The sequence below is a fragment of the Chanodichthys erythropterus genome, chromosome 14 (genome assembly GCF_024489055.1).
Source record: "Chanodichthys erythropterus isolate Z2021 chromosome 14, ASM2448905v1, whole genome shotgun sequence".
Classification (NCBI taxonomy): domain Eukaryota; kingdom Metazoa; phylum Chordata; class Actinopteri; order Cypriniformes; family Xenocyprididae; genus Chanodichthys; species Chanodichthys erythropterus.
Genome location: NC_090234.1, coordinates 5,490,305 through 5,503,069, shown reverse-complemented (window position 1 = coordinate 5,503,069; position 12,765 = coordinate 5,490,305). Strand labels below are relative to the sequence as shown.

The window sequence follows — 12,765 nt, the reverse complement described above, 5'->3', positions numbered from 1 at the left end:
GTGACCTTTTTTGGTCTGGACCAGAAGAACCAAAAGAAACTCTTATAACAAATGAATCTCTTATTTACATAACGTCCTTACTTTGTTATCATGAGAGGATTTGTGCGACAAATGTGTTGACAAACTCCGGCTTTGAACGGTGAGTGATTGTAATTTAAACACTTCTGATTGGCCATGGCATTCAAGAACTCAACAGATACGCCTGTGATTGGCTACACTGCTCAACGCTGCAAAAACACATTGTAAATAGAAACCTTTGACGCTCTCCAGAGCACAAACACAGCAATAAATGTGACCGCACCTTTACACTAAAACAATCATTTTGTTGGTCAAAGTACCTTGTTAACTAAACCTTTTTACCCAGATTCGTAATAAAATCCTCATTGTACAGTATTGTCCTAATAATACTTTATTGTCTGACCTCTCAGAAATCTATATTTTAAGAAATGTGATAATGTATAACATATTAGATTTAATATTTAATTATTTTTGCTTTAGCATCAGGATGTACAGTTGTGTTCAAAATAATAGCAGTCCAACATCACTAACCAGATCAATCACTGTTTTGACAGAAATTATATTTGTACATGGCAAATATTTTACTAATAGTTGTAGTAGAGTAATAGAAAACCAAAAACCCAACAGTCATGACATGCATGCTGCTGATTGTGTGTCAGTGAATCATTAATTGAAATGGGCGTGTTAATATAAATAATAGTAGTGTGGAGTTCAATTAGAGATTAATCCATTTCAATTAATTCTGTGAAAAAACTGATGTCAAACAAATGGCCCTTATTTAAGGACGAAGGCAGCAAATGTTGTACTGTGCATTTCTCTCTGAAAATCGGAGTAAAATGGGTCGTTCCAGACATTGTTCAGAAGAACAACGTATTTTTATTAAAAAGTTGGTTAGAGATGGGAAAACATATAAAGAAGTGCAGAAAATGATTGGCTGCTCAGCTAAATGATATCCAATGCTTTAAAATGGCAACCAAAATCAGAAAGATGTGGAAGAAAATGGAAAACTACCATTCGAATGGACCGAAGAATAGCCAAAATGGCAAAGACTCAGCCAATGATCAGCTCCAGGGAGATCAAAGAAAGTCTAAAGTTACCTGTGAGTACTGTAACAATTAGAAGACGCCTATGTGAAGCCAAGCTATCGGCAAGAAGTCCCATTGTTGAAAAGATGACACGTGGTGAAGAGGTTACAGTTTGCCAAAGAACACATCGACTGGCCTAAAGAGAAATGGCGCAATATTTTGTGGACAGATGAAAGCAAGACTGTTCTCTTTGGGTCTAGGGGCTGCAGACAGTTTGTCAGGCGACCCCCAAACACTGAATTCAAGCCACAGTACACCGTGGAGACAGTGAAGCATGGTGGCGCAAGCACAAGCATAATATGGGGATGTTTCTCATACTATGGTGTTGGGCCTGTTTATCGGATCATGAGTACATCAAAATACTTGAAGAGGTCATGTTGCCTTATGCCAAAGAGGAAATGCCCTTAAAATGGGTGTTTCAACAAGACAACGACCCCAAACACACCAGTAAACGAGCAGCATCTTGGTTCCAGACCAACAAGATTAACATTATGCAGTGGCCAGCCCAATCCCCGGACCTTAATCCAATAGAAAACTTGTGGGGTGACATCAAAAATGCTGTTTCTGAGGCAAAACCAAGAAATGCAGAGGAATTGTGGTGTGTAGTGCAATCGTCCTGGGCTGGAATACCTGGTGCCAGAAGTTGGTCGACACCATGCAACACAGATGTAAAGCAGTTCTCAGAAACCGTGGTTATACAACTAAATATTAGTTCATGGATTCACAAGAAAGCATTTTTCAGTTTAAACAGTAAATGTTTGACTTTGTAAAGAAAAATGCAGACACTGCTATTTTTTTGAACAGCCTAATATTCCTTTTCCTTCACTTTCTGTAAAGTAATAACAAATTTGATCATTGTTTCTTCATGTTTTGATTTAGAATAGAATGTGCAGTGCTCCCAATGCATTTGTGTGTATTAAAATAAAGGTTATTATATGGATTTTGAGCTTTATTCACTTTTTTAAACACACTGCTATTATTTTGAACTTATCTGTACTATGCTAACCACATTTGGTTCTGTTCATCTGGAGCTGGAAGTAAATGACAAAAATCTTCATAGGTTTTGACTGATATCTCTCCTGTTCTGTTCTCAGAGTGCCAGAGACATCGAGAGCAAGATGAGAAACGAGACACGGCTGAAACTCTTCACACTGGACCCAGACTTACAGGTACATCACTGAGATACAACAGCCTCTTACACTAGTTTTCCCCTGCACTAAATGATCATCGATCTCATCTTCCACTCTGAGCAGAAACTGGACTTCTCCGGGATTGAGCCAGAAGTGAAGCCCTTTGAGGAGAAGTTTGGGAAACGGATCTTGGTGAACTGTAACGATCTGTCCTTCAACCTGCAGAGCTGTGTGGCGGAGAATGAAGAGGGACCGACCACTAACGTACCTCACCTCATTAACTATAACCATTGATCACTTAGTACCTTTGCTGAAATCATGAAGATATTCGTAAATTGAGTTTCCAGCCACATTCTTCACAATAAATCTGAGAGTTTCTGCATTGGTTTGTGTTGCAGGTGGAGCCTTTCTTCGTCTCTCTGTCGTTGTTTGATGTTCAGAGTTGTCGTAAGATCTCCTCAGACTTCCATGTGGACATGAACCATCCGTCTGTGAAAGCGCTGCTGCCCTCGTCAGGATCTCACAACAGCTCCGCAGCACCAGACAGTCCGCAAGGTGCGCAACCGACCGCCGGCAGCCTGACAGAGAGCGCCGGTCAGTTTCCACGACAGGTGAGGACACACACCAAACAACACATCACATCTGGTCTCTATCTACAACCTGCTGATCAGAACCAGAGATAATAACTTTGGTTCATTACTCAAATGCATTTAAAGTGTCACACATACGCTGTTAAAATAGGTCGAAAATTTGAAGCCTGTAAGATTATTTATGCTTTGAAGCAGGTCTGTTCTGGTCACCAGTTTGACTATGTGAATATATAGCAAAGTGTAATTTATTCCTGTGATCAAAGCTGAATTTTCAGCATCATTACTCCAGTCTTCAGTGTCACATGATCCTTCAGAAATCATTCTAATATGATGATTTGCTGCTCATTAGGGCACCAATGGTGCGAGGACACTCTTGGAATTGCTCCAATTCAACTTCTTCTCCAATAACTTTTTGAGGGTCTAAACATGCACAAAAACTCATGAAACTTTGCGCACACGTCAGAAATGGTGAAAATTTACATCTGATATGGGTTTCAGAATTAGGTGTGACAAAATGGCTCAAAAGCGCCACCTATGAAATTTCAACAAAGTGCCCCTCTCACTATGTTTCATGTACAGGTATGAAAAAACAAAAGTGTCTTGGAGCAAAGCCCTAAACGCAACAGCCATTTTAAATTTCCTCGGTGATTTTTGTGCAGTTTTTGCCATTTTCAGACCTCATACTTTAATTTCTGATTATTATCAGTGTTGAAAACACTGCTTCATATTTTTTCAGGATTCTCTGAAAAGAACAGCGTTTATTTGAAATAGAATCTTTTGTAACATTATAAATGTCTTTACTGTCACTTTTGATCAATTTAATGCATCATTACTGGATAAAATACACTTTATTTTGATGGTCCACTTTAGACATGTAGTTGCAAAGTTAGTCAGTAGAATCTTTAAAGTGCGCCATCAAAATAAAGTGTAACCTAAATTTAATTTAAACATTATTACTGACCACAAACAGTAGTGTACATAACACATCGTGAAGCTTGTTTGTGAAAATCTACTACTTTGACTCTTTGTAATCCCGTGTGTCTGTAGGGAGTGTTTTCCGTGACCTGTCCGCACCCTGAGATCTTCTTGGTCGCACGGATAGAGAAGGTTTTACAGGGTGGAATAGCGCATTGTGCTGAGCCTTACATGAAGAACTCCGACTCTGCTAAGGTACGGCTGTGTGTGTGTGTGTGTGTGTGTGTGTGTGTGATATCATTCTTATCCCTCTGGAAACAGTCAAAACAAGTGGATAAAGCAGATGTTGGCGAGTGTTTCTAAAGCTGTCAGATATACTAGCTCCACTCCGCCTAGAGACCTGTCATGCTCTTTCCATTCTATAAAATAAATAATGTGAAACACTTCAGACAAACGTAATTACAGGGCTGCATTTCTTCAATCGTACAAAGCTTTTCTTTCCTCTCTCCTCAGGCTGCTCAGAAGGTTTTGAAGAATGCCAAGATGGCCTGCAGCCGCCTGGGTCAGTACCGAATGCCCTTCGCATGGGCCGCCAGGTGAGAAAAACCTCTTGAAACTCTCACACTAAGATGACGCATTACCATTTTTTACATTGTGATATTATCCCCACCACCCCCAAATCTCAGTAGACTACTGTAATCAAATAAAGTACAGTGAGTATTCATCATAGTAGTATTTGCTGTGCTGGAGTTTGATGAAAGGGACAGTTCACCCCAAAATGAAAACTCTCTCATCGTTTGCTCAGCCTTAGATGTATGTGATTTTATTTCTTCAGATAAACACAAAGATTTTTAGAAAAATGATCTATATAATGCAAGTGGATAGTAACCTAACATTTTACACTTTAAAAACCACACAAAGTGAATGTGACAGTAACCCATACATGTGGATGAATCAGTGTCTTCTGAAGCTAAATGATATGTGCATGTGAGGAAAATACTGATAATTTATACCTCCATTCATGACAGTTGGCCAGAAACAATGGTTTATGGTTTTCAAATATTATTTTATCCTAGTGGAAAAAAAAAAAAATAAAATACTAAAATGTATTTGAAATACATTTATTTTGTGGTAAGTATACTACAAATACATTTACATATTTATGTGCTTAAAAAAAAAAACTGCGACTATACCATACTTTTGGTATACTAAACTGTTATACTTAAAGTCTGCTAAACTGGAACAACTAATTTTGCACTTTAATTGTGCGTCAGTGCTGAGATCCAACTGAACATGTACTGAAGTATATCTGATTGTGATAAACTTGAACTATTGTAAGTAAACGGGTATTTAAAGACTGACATTATACAGGTATGAAAAAACAAAAGTGTCTTGGAGCAAAGCCCTAAACGCAACAGCCATTTTAAATTTCCTCGGTGATTTTTGTGCAGTTTTTGCCATTTTCAGACCTCATACTTTAATTTCTGATTATTATCAGTGTTGAAAACACTGCTTCATATTATACAAAGATCATATAATCCTCATTAATAGTGATATTAAAAAACATTTTAGGACATTGTGCAATAAAGAAATACTCCAAATAAAGTTGCATTATAATTTTATATCAATTAGTCTTCAGTGATATGTCAATAAATATGTTATTGGTTTTGAAATATATTTAGTATGAAATAAATGTATTTTAAATAGATTTTTTTTACTATGGTATTGTTACTTTTCAGAAGACATTCTTTATTTTTGGGTGTAATATCCATTTAATTGTCATGAAAATGACACAATGCTTAAAAATCTTTTATAATAAACACAACAACATTCTATTTTCTATAAAAAATAGTTGTCCATTTTGATTTCATGGTGACTTTAATGGTCTTAAAATAGTCTTCTTTGCCTATATTTTGCGAAATATATATTTCTTGGTGTTTCTTTTGATTTGGGGAAGGAAAACAATGCATATTTTGGACATTTTTTTGTGCACAAATTATACAAAATGTACAAACTTCTTTTTTTCTTTTTTAAATCGATCACCTGCTTTCTGTGGGCAGTAGTAATAATGCATGTAAACTGTATTAATTTCAGCAGGGAAATATTGTGAATCTGGCACATTATATATTGAGCTTTATTTTCATGGAAAAGTTTGTTCAGACATAACTTTGGTCACACTTTCAGTTTAGTGTCCAATTCTCACTATTAACTATGACTTTTGCCTCAATAAATTCATAATTCCTGCTTGTTAATAGTTAGTAAGGTAGTTGTTGAGTTTAGGTATTGGGAGGATTAAGGGATGTAGAATATGATCGTGCAGAATAAGGCATTAATATGTGCTCAATAAGTACTAATAAACAGCCAATATCCTAGTAATATGCAGCTAATAAGCAACTAGTTCATAATGAGAATTGGAGCTCTGTAAATGCAGATACGTGTTTCACAGTGCTGTACCTGTGCTTATAGCGCCTGGTTAAGTTTTAAATAAAGATGAAAATGTTTTTGCACTGAAACATCACACGCTGACGTCAGCTCTGAGTGTGTGAGATATCACGAGCAGAATCGATATTGCTCAGCCAAATGACTGTCCAGCTGTTTTTCTGTTCCTGTGTTTTGTTCTGGAAAAGGGTGTTGGTTGTAGATGTTAAGCCATGCCAGCATGTTTATCTTTCCACTGTGATGTTAAAGATGAGCTGGGCAGGATCAGGATGTGTGTGCTCTTATCGCTCTCACCAGCTCTGATCTCTGTGTGTGTTTCTCAGGCCTCTGTTTAAGGACGCCTCTGGGACGGTGGACAAGAGCGCTCGATTCTCGGCTCTCTACAGGCAGGACGGCAACAAGCTCTCCAACGAGGACATGTTCAGGCTGCTCGCGGACTTCAGGAAGTCAGTCTTACAGTCGAGCGCTCCAATAGTAGCACTGGTGTTTGTATGACCTGCAGGATGAAGTTGTACACACTGGTGTTGTTTTTCTCAGTTCTGTCAGCGGTGTTGATGTTTTAGGAACAGTATAGTCTCTCTTCGCCTCCGTCAGGCACTCACGCTTGTTATTCTGCCCTCCTTTGTGCTTTCTCTTCTCTCAGGCCAGAAAAGATGGCCAAGTTGCCTGTGATTCTGGGTAATTTGGATGTTACGGTTGATAGCGTGGCACCAGATCTGAGCAGTAAGGCTTTCATACTCACACACAAGCCTTTCTGAATGTAGTGAAAGACACATGTTGAGTGTTTGGAGTGGTTCAGGATTGGTTGATTCCTCTCTGTGTGTGTGTGTGTGTGTGTGTGTGCAGATTGTGTCACGCCCTCCTATCTTCCTCTGCGTCAGACTGATGGTGTGGATCGGGGCAAGCTGGTGTCGGAGGTGGAAGAGTTTGTGCCATCTATCGCCAAATGCTCTCAGCCTTTCACAACTTACAACAATCACCTGTACGTGTATCCACGACATCTCAAATACGACAGCCAGAAAAGCTTCACGAAGGTACAACAGCACTAAAGCTCTCAACACACAGCTCTGACTTCCTTTTCTATGGAGTCCCTGTGGATCCTAAAAATGTCTAAACCTGTTAACTGTCACCCCCTTTTTGGTCTCTTTTTATAATTAATTTCTATATAAGATAGTAATATAAGTCTCTGGTGTGCCCAGAATGTGTCTGTGAAGTTTCAGCTCAAAATACCTTGCAGTTCGTCATGAAGTTTGAGAAACCCTGCGCTATAGTATTATTATAAATGCCCCAGACAAGTTTAGTTTAAAACTGTCCAAACACACAGGACTCGCATGGCAAAAGTGTGTCAGACAATATGGCGGACGGTCTTTAAGGTGGGGCTCAGTGAAGAGTTTCATGCTTTCCTCTTGTGTTTTAGGCCAGAAACATCGCTCTGTGTGTGGAATTCAGAGATTCGGATGAAGAGGACGCTCTCCCACTGAAGGTAATGTCACACACACACTCAGCTCAGTGTTTCCTGTGATTTTACCACAGTTTTACCCCAGGCGTATGACTGTACATCTGCCTCCATTTGTTCTGTGAAATGCCAGCAACAAGCCACATGACACGATCAATATATACACTACCGTTCAGAAGTTTGACGTCGGTAAGATTTGTTTTTTGTTTTTTTTTGGTAAATTAATACTTTTATTTAGCATGGATGCATTAATTTACGCAGCCCCTAAATTGAAAAATATGAGATGAGAGGAAAATTTAAATTTCAAAGCTTTTACGTTCCCTCACAAATGTTTCGCGTTCCTTCAAGTAATTTTGCGTTCTCTCTGAAAGAACACAAAAGCTTTGAAATTTTAATTTTCCTCCCATTTTTTCCATCCTCATCCCTTTAGGGGCTTCAAATTTAAAGGGTTAGTTCACCCAAAAATGAAAATGATGTCATTAATGACTCCCCCTCATGTCGTTCCAAACCCGTAAGACCTCCGTTCATCTTCTGAACACAGTTTAAGATATTTTAGATTTAGTCCGAGAGCTTTCTGTCCCTCCATTGAAAGTGTATGTACGGTATACTGTCCATGTCCAGAAAGGTAATAAAAACATCATCAAAGTAGTCCATGTGACATCAGTGGGTTAGTTAGAAGTTTTTGAAGCTTCGAAAATACATTTTGGTCCAAAAATAACAAAAACTTCGATTTTATTCAGCATTGTCTTCTCTTCCGGAATCCTTTCCATCGAACTGATTCCATTGAATTGATTTAATTGAACTGATTCCATTGAACTGATTCCATTGAATTGATTCCATTGAATTGATTTAATTGAATTGATTCCATTGAACTGATTCCATTGAATTGATTTAATTGAATTGATTCCATTGAACTGATTCCATTGAATTGATTTAATTGAACTGATTCCATTGAACTGATTCCATTGAATTGATTTAATTGAATTGATTCCATTGAACTGATTCCATTGAATTGATTCCATTGAATCCTTTCATCTGTCGGCGTTGGTAATGCACTTTTACGTCGCCGTGGTTGTTTTTGGCGATTAGGACATCCGTGACATGCACACTTACGCACCATTTTAAAAAATATAGCAATACCAAAATACAAACAATGTAGAATAGCTTGAATACAGCGTGCGTCTCCCTCAGACTGTAAATGAAGCTCGGGCGCACCGGATAACACGTCAGCAGCGTCTTACGTCAGCAGCGTCACTGCGGAGTCGTGAACCCGGATTGACAACAGACCCGGAAGAGAATACAATGCTGAATAAAGTTTTTGTTATTTTTGGACCAAAATGAATTTTCGATGCTTCAAAATGGATGTCCTAATCGCCAAAAACAACCACGGCGACGTAAAAGTGCATTACCAATGCCGACAGATGAAAGGATTCAATGGAATCAGTTCAATGGAATCAATTCAGTGGAATCAGTTCAATGGAATCAGTTCAATTAAATCAATTCAATGGAATCAATTCAATGGAATCAGTTCAATGGAAAGGATTGCGGAAGAGAAGACAATGCTGAATAAAGTCAAAGTTTTTGTTATTTTTGGACACAAATATATTTTTGATGCTTCAACAAATTCTAACTAACCCACTGATGTCACATGGACTACTTTGATGATGTTTTTATTATCTTTCTGGACATGGACAGTCTACCGTACAAACATTTTCAATGGAGGGACAGAAAGCTCTCGGACTAAATCTAAAATATCTTAAACTGTGTTCAGAAGATGAACGGAGGTCTTACGGGTTTGGAACGACATGAGGGTGAGTCATTAATGACATCATTTTCATTTTTGAGTGAGCTACCCCTTAAACTGATCAAAAGTGACAGTAAAGACATTTTAAAAACATTTTATAATTTTACAAAAGATTTCTATTTTATTTTAAATGCTTTTTTCAGTTCATCAAATAACCCTGAGCAGAAGAGACTTCTTTCAAAAACATTTACAATCTTACCGACCCCAAACCTCAGAACGATAGTGTAGTTATATTTATTAAAACTGTAATCACAGATGAATGTGTACGTGATCGTGTGTCTGTGTTTTGTCAGTGTATATATGGGCGTCCCGGAGGACCTCTGTTCTGTAAGAAAGCGTTTGCTGCCGTCCTGCACCACCAGCAGAGCCCAGAGTTTTATGAAGAGGTGAGACGGGAGCTCTGCATCTCCATGTGTCTGTGTGTTTTCAGACTCTTTTAACACTTGTCTTTGCCTGTCCAGTTTAAAATAGAGTTGCCGGTTCAGCTGACGGACAGACACCATCTTCTGTTCACCCTCTATCACATCAGCTGTGACAGCAACAGCAAAGCCAGCACCAAGAGACGAGAGCAGGTGGAGACGCAAGGTGAGACGCACTGCCGTCTGAAACCAGCCGCAAACTTACTCTGTGAAAGAATTAAAGGAGGATTAACGTTTCGCTCCTTCATAACTAATTAAACACAGTCTCTGTCTCTATTCTCCACGTGTGTTGTGTGTGTTTGCAGTGGGATACGCGTGGCTCCCCCTGCTGAAGGACGGCAGAGTGATCGTGAATGAACAGCAGGTGGCAGTAGCTGCAAACCTGCCTCCAGGTTACCTGAGCTTCCAGGACAACAGCAGCAAGGTGAGAGAGAGCCACACTCTGATGTGAACATGCTGCTCTTGTTTTGTTTATGTTGTGTTTTTGTGTTTTGTTTTGCCATGCTGTTTTGTTTGTTTGTTTTTTAGTTCTGTTGTTTTGTTTTGTGTTGTGTTTTGTTTTTTCATATGTTTTGGTTTGTTTTGTTTTCTTGTGTTTGTCTTGATTTGTACTTTGTTGTGTGTTTTGTTGTGTTGTGTTTTGTTTTTGTTTTCGTGTTTTGCTTTGTTGTTTTGTTTTTTATTTGTGTGATTTTGTTTTGTTGTTTTCTTTTTGTTGTGTTTAAATTTGTTGTTTTGAGTTGCTTTGTTTTTTTTGTTTTGCTTTGCTGCGTTTTGTTTAGTTTGTGTTGTTTTTGTTGTGTTGTTTTGTTTTGTTTTTCATATGTTTTGTTTTCTTGAGTTTTGTCTTGTTTTGTACTTGTTTTTTGTTGTGTTTTGTTTGTTTTTTGTCTTTTTTCTTTTTTCATTTGTGTTTTGTTTGTCATTTTGTTTTATTTTGTTGTGGTGTTTTATTTTGTTGTTTTGAGTTGTTTTTGTTTTGCTGTGTTGTTTTTTGTTTATGTGTTTGTTTTGTTTTTGTTTTCTTGAGTTTTGTCTTGTTTTGTTCTTGTTTTTTTGTTGTTTTTTTGTTTTCTTTTTTCGTTTTTAATTTGTGTTGTTTTGTTTGTCATTTTGTTTTTTGTTTTGAGTTGTTTTTGTTTTGCTGTGTTGTTTTTTGTTTGTTATGTGTTTGTTTTGTTTTTGTTTTCTTGAGTTTTGTCTTGTTTTGTACTTGTTTTTTGTGTTTTGATTGTTTTTTGTCTTTTTTAATTTGTGTTGTTTTGTTTGTCATTTTGTTTTTTATTTTGTTGTTTTGAGTTGTTTTTGTTTTGCTATGCTGTGTTTTTTGTTTGTTTTGTTGAGTTTTGTTTTTTTGTGATTTGGTTTGTTTTGTTTTCTTTTGTTGTGTCTTGTTTGTGTTTTTTTTGTGTTTATTTGTTTTTGCTGTGTTTTGTTTTGTGGTGTTGTTTGGTTTTTGTTGTTTTTTTATTTTGAGTTGTTTTGTTTGTTTTTTCTGTGCTGTGTTTTGTTTTGTTTTCTTGTATTTTGTTTTGTCTTGTTTTGTACATTTTGTTGTTTTGTTTTATGTTTTTTTGATGTTGTTGTGTTTTTTATTTTATGTTTTGTTGTGTTGTTTTGTGTTGTTGTGTTGTGTTTTGTTTTTTCATATGTTTTGGTTTGTTTTGTTTTCTTGTGTTTGTCTTGATTTGTACTTTGTTGTGTGTTTTGTTGTGTTGTGTTTTGTTTTTGTTTTCGTGTTTTGCTTTGTTGTTTTGTTTTTTATTTGTGTGATTTTGTTTTGTTGTTTTCTTTTTGTTGTGTTTAAATTTGTTGTTTTGAGTTGCTTTGTTTTTTTTGTTTTGCTTTGCTGCGTTTTGTTTAGTTTGTGTTGTTTTTGTTGTGTTGTTTTGTTTTGTTTTTCATATGTTTTGTTTTCTTGAGTTTTGTCTTGTTTTGTACTTGTTTTTTGTTGTGTTTTGTTTGTTTTTTGTCTTTTTTCTTTTTTCATTTGTGTTTTGTTTGTCATTTTGTTTTATTTTGTTGTGGTGTTTTATTTTGTTGTTTTGAGTTGTTTTTGTTTTGCTGTGTTGTTTTTTGTTTATGTGTTTGTTTTGTTTTTGTTTTCTTGAGTTTTGTCTTGTTTTGTTCTTGTTTTTTTGTTGTTTTTTTGTTTTCTTTTTTCGTTTTTAATTTGTGTTGTTTTGTTTGTCATTTTGTTTTTTGTTTTGAGTTGTTTTTGTTTTGCTGTGTTGTTTTTTGTTTGTTATGTGTTTGTTTTGTTTTTGTTTTCTTGAGTTTTGTCTTGTTTTGTACTTGTTTTTTGTGTTTTGATTGTTTTTTGTCTTTTTTAATTTGTGTTGTTTTGTTTGTCATTTTGTTTTTTATTTTGTTGTTTTGAGTTGTTTTTGTTTTGCTATGCTGTGTTTTTTGTTTGTTTTGTTGAGTTTTGTTTTTTTGTGATTTGGTTTGTTTTGTTTTCTTTTGTTGTGTCTTGTTTGTGTTTTTTTTGTGTTTATTTGTTTTTGCTGTGTTTTGTTTTGTGGTGTTGTTTGGTTTTTGTTGTTTTTTTATTTTGAGTTGTTTTGTTTGTTTTTTCTGTGCTGTGTTTTGTTTTGTTTTCTTGTATTTTGTTTTGTCTTGTTTTGTACATTTTGTTGTTTTGTTTTATGTTTTTTTGATGTTGTTGTGTTTTTTATTTTATGTTTTGTTGTGTTGTTTTATGTTGTATTTTGTTGTGTTTTGTTTGTTATTTTTTTTTTTGTCCCTTTTGGAAGCCATTGTTTATAAAAATGTTTTTAGTTGCGTCCCAAACGACACACTATACACTATGCACTTACACACTACACTATGCACTCATCCATGTAGCGCGTGAATTGTATAAGGTTGTTTTGTAATTTAACATCGGAGTCTGACAGCCACTTCCCCTC

General features: G+C 36.3%; 1 protein-coding gene across 4 annotated transcripts in view; it reads left to right on the top strand.

Annotated features, from left to right (window-relative positions):
- Window positions 1–12,765, top strand: part of zmp:0000001200 (dedicator of cytokinesis protein 9) — a 115,438-nt gene that overhangs the window by 69,505 nt on the left and 33,168 nt on the right. For all 4 annotated transcript variants that reach the window (XM_067409194.1, XM_067409195.1, XM_067409197.1 and 1 more), the window contains exons 10-21: window positions 2,198–2,272; window positions 2,357–2,497; window positions 2,632–2,844; window positions 3,871–3,993; window positions 4,252–4,334; window positions 6,501–6,623; window positions 6,821–6,900; window positions 7,024–7,211; window positions 7,595–7,660; window positions 9,731–9,823; window positions 9,899–10,022; window positions 10,162–10,280. In XM_067409194.1, coding sequence (XP_067265295.1) covers window positions 2,198–2,272; window positions 2,357–2,497; window positions 2,632–2,844; window positions 3,871–3,993; window positions 4,252–4,334; window positions 6,501–6,623; window positions 6,821–6,900; window positions 7,024–7,211; window positions 7,595–7,660; window positions 9,731–9,823; window positions 9,899–10,022; window positions 10,162–10,280 — 1,428 coding nt within the window. The remainder of the gene's footprint in view (window positions 1–2,197; window positions 2,273–2,356; window positions 2,498–2,631; window positions 2,845–3,870; window positions 3,994–4,251; window positions 4,335–6,500; window positions 6,624–6,820; window positions 6,901–7,023; window positions 7,212–7,594; window positions 7,661–9,730; window positions 9,824–9,898; window positions 10,023–10,161; window positions 10,281–12,765) is intronic.